Source organism: Hemiscyllium ocellatum, chromosome 16 (assembly GCF_020745735.1).
Source record: "Hemiscyllium ocellatum isolate sHemOce1 chromosome 16, sHemOce1.pat.X.cur, whole genome shotgun sequence".
In the NCBI taxonomy this organism is placed as follows: domain Eukaryota; kingdom Metazoa; phylum Chordata; class Chondrichthyes; order Orectolobiformes; family Hemiscylliidae; genus Hemiscyllium; species Hemiscyllium ocellatum.
Window position 1 is genome coordinate 84379415 of NC_083416.1, and position 10973 is coordinate 84390387.

A 10973-nucleotide genomic window follows, 5' to 3' on the forward strand; every position below is an offset into this window, starting at 1 on the left:
CTCTTCTCTAACCAGTGTTACACCTCAACAGAAAAACAGAATCAAGCAGCCACCAGCTAAACTCCTCCATGGTCACGATCACAGGATGCATCTTCGCTGCTTAATTTCATCTTTGCCAACACAAGTCTGAAAAGCAGAGGAAATGCATTCACTTTCTCCAGATGCAAAGACGAGGGAAGAAAAGACTGATCTTTCCAATTTTCTTCAGCAAACTCTTTGGGAAAGCATAGCCACATTTTTTCCCTTCTCCATTTTTGGTTTGGAACCGATAACATTCCCATTCTAAACCATCCCATTATAACTATCTTCAAAGTCAAGATGTGACCTTACATCTCAACTCCCTTTCCTCTATGAGAATGAGGAGAAGCCTCTCTTTTCATAACTACATCAACTGACAATTCTCTGTTCCTCCAGTGAGGTTCTGATATTATGTTCTTAACAGAATTGTAAATCAGACAGGTCAATGACTCCTCCAAACTACCAAATCCCGTCTCTCAACATGGATTGAACCAGTTCCTTTTTGAACTTTTAGAACCGAATCAAGGACTCAACAACTTACTCTTAGTTAGTTTCATTTTTCTGGTGAACTTATCACGTTTATTTATTGATAATGAGGTTCCTGCTGAAAATATTGCACAGATCAGTAAGCATGTATCTGCAAAAGGAAGTAACTAGGAGACAGTGCACACAATTCAGTGATAATCAATAGAATACAAATGTAAAAATGTGGAATTCAAAAAAAAATTCTGAAACAAATAAATAATGTGATACTCCAGTCCTCAAGTCTAGTTGTGATTGAAATTCAAGACATTCCAGGGATGGGTTTGCAAACTGCAGCCTCTCATTGTTAGTGTAATCTTCAGCAATTTTTTCTCCCTGGTGCTGAAAACCCATAAGTACCTGATGTCCAGTTCAAAAGAGCTTCAAACAACCTTCCAGCATCTATTTCAAATTCTCACACTTCAAACGATGCCTGTGCAAGGACCCGTCAAAAGGTTATTCAAGCACAATTCCCAATAGGCACTGGAGCAACAATCAAAGATGCAATGACTGGCCAATTTTTCTACTGGTCTGTCCTGAAGTGATGAGACGCAATAACAGTGCCTCCTTTCTGGCCATTGCTGGTAGCTACTCATTCAGATCTCTAGATAAATCTGGTTTCCACCAAATGATCAATCTCCCAGGTCAAATACTCAAGGGGAACCTGCCTGACCTGTTAAACAGTTTAAGTTACATCCCAAATATCAATATGATCATTTAATTCCACTCATTGCTACTCCACCTCTTTCCATCATTTGGAAAAACTTGGACACAATTTCTCGAAACCTTCCTATTATCTGATCTCTAGCTCGTTTGAAAGTGTAGTCCATCACTTTGAGCACTGCTGACTAACCTTTTCTTCCTGTCTTTCCTCATATTGAATTTATTTTCACTGATGAGCAAAGGCTACCATTGACTAGGTCAGAATTTATTGCTGTGAATCTGGAGTCTCATGTACCGAAGAAGATAAGGATCAGATTTCCTTCCATAAAGAGCATTAGTGAACTGGGTAGTGAGCCAGTAAAAACCTACTCCTCCTCACTTTTGTCTTTCTAACAAAGTCTTTAATCAGCTCTTCTATCACCATCGGATCTTATATTCCCCATTCCTGCAAAATTCCTTCAGAATATTTAACACACCGTCTCAAAGTGCTAACTGTCGCTCACAGATATCTTACAGGGCTTTTACTCAGACTCATTGTCTGTAGGTTTAAATCCTACCCCAGAGACAGGTACAACAATGTTCACACTGATGTTTTAGCACAGCACTGGAGGTTTTGTGCTGATGGAAGTGGCATGCTTTGGAAGAGAGTTTAAGCTGAGGCTATAACTGCTCCCTCACTCAAGTGGATGGAACAAATCCCATTGCCCAGCTTTCAAAGCCTTCTCATTTTTATGATTTCTCCTGCTGCCTGTACCAATGCTTATCCCTTAACCAACATCACAGAAAACAAACACAAAAATGACTGGTCATTATCACATGGCAATTTGCGGAACCTTGCTGTGCGCAAACTTATTTTCTGTAATTTAAATGCAGATTAACAGTACACCTTGGCATACTTTGCTGATATCTTGATGGGCTGCAAAGGATGTTCAAGCAAATGCAAATTTAGCTGTTCTTTATTTTTATATTGTGGTTGAAAAGCGACATATGGCAACAGGTAATGTCCTTCACTCAGAACGTCATTAAGAAACTCACTAATTTTTCATATTACATTTACAGATTGAATTACTGGTTAAGGTAGTCAAAGCAATAGATTATTAGAGCTGAGGAGAGATTGAACCTATGCACTGATATGATGTTGGGCAATTGACTACCGTACACTATAAACCCACACTCCAGGCTAATGCATCAGCACTGATATTACAGGCACTTAATACATAGCAACATCATCAGCAACTATCTAATACCATTGGTTTAGGCAAGATTCCAAATTCAGTCACTACATTATACAGCTATTGTACTAAAGGGTTACGTACTAATGAAAGTATAATTTAGTACTGTCACAGGGAGTATCTATATTATGAGATAAATAACACAGTAACAGGAATGTTAAACTGATCTGTACCACCACCAGAAGGAGACTGTTGAAATTTCAAAAAAATCTGGTGTTCTACAAGGCACTTAACAAAATGATATTGTCTGCGGTGAAATCTGATCAGCCAGGTTTTGAAAAAAATTGAATCTGCAGCATTATATCTTCCTGCCCACAGAAACAAAATTAGTTGAAATGCTATTCTTAAAAAAAATAGTGTTGATTCAGCTTCTTTGCTTTTGGTTAAAATGACTGAACTGGATGCTGACAAAACCCTGCTCCATTTTAAAAATAAAAGAGTTCAACCTTTAAACACTGCACTTGCCTCGCTGTTTTTTTTTCACACAGAGAACTGGTTTTACAAAAGGTACATTACAGAAGCGTTAAGAAGGTCACATATTTATGAATGAGAAAAGGCCACATACGTATTGAAAGAAAAATCTGTTTGCCGAGTTGCCTGGGATCTGTTTAAAGCTCCACGTTCCAGCCAGAATCTACATAATCAAACTTCAGCCATTTGATTCGAAATTATTATTTTCACAAAATTATTTCATTACCAACAATGAAGTTGCAGATTAGAAATGGTATGATCCCATAAGCTTTGCACGCTTATGTGAAGAACACATTGTTCACCAAAGCATTGATATTACATAAATGGAACCCAAATAAATAGAAACTAGATTTATATTACATTGAGAACATCACACACAGACTTTATTTATGAAATTGTGCATCAATGGAGCCACATTCCTTGAAAAAATAAAAAAAATTGATATTTCAAAAGAAACTTACAGAAGAGTTTAAATATCACTTAATACACAGTCAGACCTACCCCAGCTGAAAGCATTGATTAAAAAGGACTCAGTGTGGACAAGTGGCATTTGTAAGCATGCCTACCTGCTTGTTGTACTTTGGAGGATTGGTCTTGTAACTGTAATCAGAGTACTGGTCTGAGCCAGTCGAGTTGTTGTCCCCAGTCCCAACGAAGGTGTTGGTCGCTGGAAGGTCTTGTACAACCTGGTGCTTCTTGCCAGCAGTGGGTGACTGTGGGTGCAGTTGAATGGATGGCAGTGGAGAGTTTGACCTGTAGTGCCTTCCAAGATCAGGGCTCCCTGGATTACAGTTGAGTGGTAGATGAATCCTAGGACTGTCACTGTTGGATTCATTGATCAAGTTGAACTGTAGTCCCCTCTGGGTTCCAGTCTCCTCATCCTCCAGTGGCTTGGTAGGTTTTGGGGGTTTGCTCTTCTTGATTTTGTGCTTAGTGTTTTTATTAGTCTGTTTTGGAGCATACAGATCCTTGTTTTCTTTCTTACCAGCCTGATAGCCACTTTTGGCTTCCTTCTGCCTGCAGTAACGAATCAACACCACAATCACAATCACCAGTATGACGGCAATAATCCCAGCGATCACTCCGAACAAGACATTGCTTCGCTGCTTACTTTTCTCATACTCAGGATCTCCTGCAATGTCCACGTCAAGTGGTGTGTTGAGACTGTGGCCTACCAAAGCCTCCACTTGGCTGACATTTCCCATCGTATCATTGACATAAATGTGCACTAGTGCAGTAGCAAAGCGAGATGGTGTACCTCCATCCTTCACCCTGACCACAAGCCGATGCAAGCCGTAATGTCTCCGTGAAATTTCCTTGTCCAACAGTATGATTCCGTCATGAGAGATATGGAACAGGCCAAAGGGATTTCCACTTACAATACTGTATGTCAAGTTGGCATTGGTTCCAATGTCCATGTCTTCAGCCTTTACCTGTTCCACTGATGTCCCTATATGAGCGAGGGGGTTGATATGCTGGAAGGAGGAATTGGAAGGTTGGGTGATGAAGGGAGTGTTGTCATTTTCATCTAAAACATTGATGGTGACACTGACATAAGCTGACCTGGGAGGGGTCCCACCATCTATTGCCTTCAGTTGAAAGGTGTACGTACTTTGACGTTCTCGGTCAAAGGAGACGCGGGAAAGAATAGTGCCCGTGCCATTTTGTATCTCAAACTCACCATTGTCTGGATCCACAAAGAGAGATATTCTGGAATTCATGTCCTTATCCGCATCTGACACAGTCACCATGCCAACTGGACTGGATGGAGGGAGATTTTCTCGCACTGAGAAACTGTAGCTATTCAGCATGAATTTTGGGTCATTATCATTTTCGTCCAGAACACTCACCACCACTGTGGCTGTCCCTTTAAGGCTGGGGGTGCCTTTGTCTGCTGCAGCCACCTTGAACTCGTAATGCTCCTGCTGCTCACGGTCAAGAATAGCATTGACCCGAATCTCTCCTGTGTCTGGGTTGATGTCAAATAAGCCCTGAATGGACGGGTCTGGGTGTATAGAGTAGATCAGCTCAGCATTGCTGCCACTGTCAGCATCTGTTGCCTGCACTTTGACGATGGGAATGTATGGCTGGTTGTTTTCATGGATGGAGACCCGGATGACATTCTGCGTGAAGATTGGAGGGTTGTCATTCACATCCACCACCTGCACTTTCAGAGTGTTGCTACTGGAGAGCGGTGGGTTACCAGAATCGACTGCCACAATCTCAATCAGGTAATCCTGGATGGACTCGTAATCCAACGGGGTGGTTGTCTGCAGGAAGAATTTCTTCTTCCTCTCACTGCTGGACTCGCTGGCTGGTTTCAGCTGAAAGGGGACGTCCCCAGCAACAATGCATGTGACTGCGGCATTCTCACCTTCATCTCGGTCTGAAACCTGGACCAGGGCCACTGGAGAATCAACGGGCACATCCTCATCGATGTTGGCAACCCCATCCTTGTGGGTGACCAGGCCGATGCCACGGATCTCAATGGTGGGGGCGTTATCGTTCTTGTCCCTGACGGTGATGGTCACTGCCGCCCTGTCCTGTTTGGGGATGGGAGCCTTGTCTCGGGCATGGACGAAGAATCTGAACTGACTGATCTGCTCCCGGTCCACTGGTCCCTGCACTGTGATCCAGCCACTGGTCTTGTCCAGCCTGAGCAAGCGGCGGGCGCTCTCGGCAGCCTGGGCAAAGGTGTACTCGATCTGGGAATTGTCACCCAGATCAAGGTCATTGGCCCTCACCTGGAGGATGGAGGTGCCCACCGGGCTGTTCTCTTCCACCGTGCCTTCGTAGGAGGACCTCTCAAACTTGGGGGTGTTGTCATTGATGTCCAGCACAGTGATGCGAAGGATGGCAGTGCTGGCCCTTGAGGGTTTACCCCCATCCACCACTCGGATGGTCAGGTCATAGGTGTCCCGCTGCTCTCTGTCCAAGCGGCCAGTCACTATCAGCTGGGGCAGCTTCTCACCGTGTTCCTCAGCCACCTGCAAGCTGAACAACCCATGGGCTTCGCTGCCAAGAAGCTCATAGCTGGCCACTCCATTAGTGCCAGCATCACGGTCAGTGGCAGTGGGGATATTGACGATAGTACCCGCTGTGGTGTGCTCTGGGATAGAGATGGAAATGACCGGGGAGCTAAAACTGGGGGTGTTGTCGTTGATATCCAGAATATGAATCTTGCCTTCCATCAGTATCGGCACCGAGTTGTACAGAGTGTTGGTTACTGAGATCTCAAACTCTAAGAAACATTGCAGCGGTGTCTCGCAGTTCATCCCCTCCCTGTCTATGGGGATCTCAGTGGTGTACAGGTTCCCTCCCGTCTCATCCACTCGCAGGTATGGTTTACCGATCTCCAGCTTGAACAGTCTGTTGTTCTTGTCCAGTCCCAGGGTCTCGCCTGGATTCCCGATCAGGGTATTTGGAGGCTGCTCTTCCTGCAGGGAAAATTTCACCACACTCTGTGCCCAGCAAGAGGGCACGGGCCACAGTAAGAACAGGAGAGAGAGGAGCCCTGCTACCCCCGGAACGTGGATGAGATCCATCACCTTCAACAAATACTGTCTGATCTGTGTAGGGAGAGATTGCAAATCAGGAATAAAATGAACACTTCAAATAAAAACATACACATACTAATATATTTGTCCATTAAGATACAAATGTGGACATTCTGATTACATCCTGTCAAACGACGCGTTTTAAAGAGGTTTCAGTCAGTCCTATTGATGCTGTCATTAAGTTTGAACGCTGAGTTATATTGTAGCATTAGGAACCCCCCATTTCCCAACTGCACGACTCTCACGGCTTCATAAAACAAGCTGTAAAATACTGGAGACCAGGCACAATGCAGACTGTTCCTGAGCCTGCCCTTTAACATTCTGCAATGCACACTCACAGAAACAGACACACACACAAATATACATATACATACAGATACAGACCCACACAGTAACACAGAGAGACAGAGACAGATGCACATACACTCACAGCAACAGGCAAATATGCACACACAGAGACTGAGACAGACACACAGAGATATAGAGAGACAGAGACACCACAAATAAAGACTCATAGAAACACAGATGCAGAGAGAGAGAGAGGGAGACGGTCACACAGAGACAGTCACACACATAGAGAGGGACACAGTCATACAGAGAGACAGACACACAGAGAAAAACATACACGGAAACACAGATAGGGAGAGGGACGGACACACAGATATACAAAGGAAGAAGCACACACACACACACAGAGACAGAGAGAGGCAGTGGGCTGCGAGTGCAGTTATTCCCTTGCATTCAGACACAGTCTCACTGCTGGCACTGGCGAGTGCACACTCAGAGAAACCAGGAGGCAACAACATCAAATCAACGCTTCAGTCTCTGAGGGTAAATCTTCCCGGAGGGTGTTGGAGGGACGGAGCTGACGGAGGGTTAATGGACAGTGTGTGTGTGTGTGTGGGGGGGGGGGGGGGGGGTGAGTGAGCCTGGGAGCCGGGCAGAGCAGGGACTCTCTGGGAGCTTGGCCACAGGTACATCCCCCGGTCAGGGTTGGGGATGGACTCCGGGAGGGTCACTCCCCGCGGCTTGGGAAGCCAGGGCGATGGTACCTCCCCCCTCTCCGTGAGAGGGGGGCAGCTCCCTGCACGTCCCCCCTCCCCATCACCGGCCCGAGGTTTCACAGTCACACCCCGCGATCCCCAACTCATACCGTACAGTCACCTCCTACACTCCCACCCCCCAACAGCCCGACCCCCGCACTCCAACACCCCCACACCCACACCCCCACAGCCCGACCCCACACCCCCACAGCCCGACCCCCGCACTCCAACACCCCCACAGCCCGACCCCACACCCCCACAGCCCGATCCCACACCCCCACACCTCCACAGCCCCCACCTCCCCCCCGACCCCACACCTCCACAGCCCCCACCTCACCCCCCGACCCCACACCCCCACAGCCCCCACCTCACCCCCCGACCCACACTCCCACACCCCCACAGCCCCCACCCTCACCCCCGACCCCACACTCGCACCCCCAAAGCCTGACCCCGCACTCCCATACCCCCAGACCCACACCCCCACAGCCCGACCCCACACTCCCACACCCCCTACCCTCACCCCCTCACTCAACAGCCCGACCCCAAAAGCCCCGAACCCCCACACTCCCATCCCCACAGCCCGACCCCCACACTCCCCCGCCCACAGCCCGACCCCAACTGCCCCCATCTGTACAGACGGAACCCCCCGCCCGCCAACAAAGCCCCCAGTCCCAGGACATCGCTCTGACCCTCAGCCCCCTGCTCCGACCCCCTGACACCCCCACCCCCCAGCCCCCAGCCTGTGTGAGCCGCCGGGACCGCTCCTTCCCCTTTGCTGCCGGAGTCACTCGGTAACTGAAGCCCAGCTCCGGCTGCTCTCCCTCAGCAACACCCTCTCCTCCTCCTCCTCCTCCTCCCGGACCAAGGCTGCATCCAAACATTCCCAGGTCATTTACTCTCAAAAGCAAGGCGATTTCCAAACGGGAAACCTGTCCCTTGCCTCTTACCTCGGACACTGAGTGGGTTCCCACATCAGCGCAGCCCCTGTGTCTCTGCGAGTTTGCTTCTCTCTCTCTCTCCACACACACACACTCCCTCTCTCTCACATTCTCTCTCTCTCTCTCTGCCTTCTAGTGAAACTGAGTCACTGTCCGCGCTGCGCGTCACATACACATTCTCTCTCTAACTCAGCCCCATCCAGAGGGAGGGAGGGAGGGGTGTGTGTGAGAGAGAGAGGGGTAGGGGGATGATTCAGTGAATCTTCAGCACTTGTTTTCAGTAATAAACTATCTTCCTCTCTCTATATTTACACACAGAGACAAAAACCCGCGGGGAGCGCCGCATCTCTCTTAAAAATAAAAAGAACCCTACATGCTGATGAACACTGATTCAAATGAACAAGATTAGGCTGTTTTTAAAAGAAAAAAGATACGCATTTGTACAATTACAGAAAGATAGCAGCAACACATGATTTGGAGACAGAAATCTAGTCTTACCGCATTCCAGCGAATTCTCACTAGATGATAGTTTCACCCACGTACACTTTCCGCATTTCAGAGAGAAAATCCTCCCGGCCGTTCCAGTGCGAGGAGAGAAACAGCAGCAGGGGCTATATTGCCCGGGTTTCTGTCTGTCTCAGTGTAACCTGGTGGAGTAGAGTCAGGGATCTGCCTCCAAACATTGCCAAAGGGAAGATTCCTGCTCGCTCGTTTCTCCCTGCCTTGAGAGGTTTCCGTGTGTGTGAGAGAGTGAGTGAGTGTGAGGGATCTCTCTCTCTCTCTCTCTCTACCTCTGAATGCCTTCTGATGTTTATAAAGCGCCGGTCGCTACCTGTTGCCTGTGTTTGACAGGGGGCTGCGTTTTAACGAGAGAGGGCGCCATCTACAGACAGAGCTGCAGGACTCAGAAACCTCGGCAGGAATTCTACAAGTTTATCACCACAGAATGTAACTTTTCCAAATGGAATTGCAAGTACTTATTCTGTTTGCAAAAAAAAGAATAAAGACCGCTGCTTTACATTGCGCTGGAGTTTTCTTCCCCTCACTATTCTGCTATTTGATATTTAGTTTTCAACTCTTTTTTAGGGGGGAGAATATAGAACATAGAACAATACAATGCAGAACAGGCCCTTCGGCCCTCTCCTCGGATGCTGCCTGAACTGCTGTGCTTTTCCAGCACCACTAATCCAGAATCTGGTTTCCAGCGTCTGCAGTCATTGTTTTCACCATGTTGTGAGCTCGTCCCCCTACACTATCCCAAAATCATCCATGTGCTTATCCAAGGATTGTTTAAATCTCCCTAACGTGGCTGAGTTGGCTCCATTAGCAGGCAGGGCATTCCACGCCCTTACCACTCTCTGCCTAAAGAAGCATATTGAAAGGTTAGATGTTTTTACGGTTATAAAGAAATTGGATTTGTAAATTAAGCAGTCTTTCAGTAATACCTCCCACCCGCCAAAGCCTCTTCCGAATAACTGAAAGCAGGCAGCGAGAGTTACTAGCCGGCTAGAGGAGGCATCGCAGGCTGGTTCCCTGCTCTCGGCTGAAGCCACCGCAGCTTTTGGGAAGCGGTTGTGGGTTGGATCAGTGCTGTCCGTGCTTGCTGTCTGAGGCAGGCACTCCCTCTGCCTGTTTCATCCCGGAGTCTGCGGTCTATGTCTGTATGCACCAAGCGCTTGTACTTCTCCAGTGAACCACCGGGAGGGCTGCGAGGAATCCGAGTCTACAGAGACAGGGGACTGGAGGATTTTAAACCTCCTCCACTTCTAGCTCCGGGAAAACAAAACAACCCTTACAATAAAACAAAACCGCAAATTTGGCGTGTGTAAATGGAGAAATGGTATAACACATGATTTCAGAAGAAAAAAATGCCTCTCAGCAATAAGGTAAAGTAGATTTTAAAATTTTGTTCATGGGATGTGGACATTTCTGTCACCATCAGCAGTCTCTCCCCCACCACCATTTGTTACTCCTCTGCGTGAGGAGGGTTAAACTGCTTTTTCTCCACCTCCTCCGTTGGTTGCAATAAGGTTAATATTTCTTGTAAACGCAGAAAGAAGAACTTCGGATGCTTTGAGTCAGAAACAAAACAGAAATTGCTGGAAAAGCTCAGCAGGTCTAGCAGCATCTGTGGAGAGAAATCTTTCCGATCGAGTGACCGACCGCTCCTCAGAGTTCCGACCCGAAGCCTTGATCTTCCAGCAATTTCTCTCAGTATGTTATAAGTAATGATTTGGAGATACCGGTGTTGGACTGGGGTGTACACAGTTAAACATCACACAACACCAGGTTATAGTCCAACAGGTTTATTTGGAAGCACTAGCTTTCGGAGCGACGCTCACTATCACCTGATGAAGGAGATGTGCTCAGAAAGCTAGTGTGCTTCCAATTAAACCTGTTGGACTATAACCTGGTGTTGGGTGATTTTTAACTGTTTTAAGTAACATTCACAGGACATGGACGCAGCAGGTTAAACCTACATTTATTGTCCATCTGTAATTGGCCGCTTCACTTTGGATCTGAAGTCAC

The 10973-nt window shown here is 47.1% G+C and overlaps 1 protein-coding gene across 3 annotated transcripts in view; it reads right to left on the minus strand.

Moving 5' to 3' along the window:
- Positions 1-9224, minus strand: part of LOC132823515 (protocadherin-1-like) — a 367837-nt gene extending 358613 nt beyond the window's left edge. For 2 of the 3 annotated variants that reach the window (XM_060837456.1, XM_060837458.1), the window contains exons 1-2: positions 8454-8562; positions 3473-6475 (exon numbers count right to left, since the gene is read on the minus strand). In XM_060837456.1, coding sequence (XP_060693439.1) covers positions 3473-6451 — 2979 coding nt within the window. In that variant the 5' untranslated portion in view covers positions 6452-6475; positions 8454-8562. Of the gene's footprint in view, positions 1-3472; positions 6476-8453; positions 8563-8942 lie in introns of those variants that run through there. The other variant, XM_060837457.1, reaches the window with a different exon arrangement.
- Positions 9225-10973: the final 1749 nt, after the last annotated feature.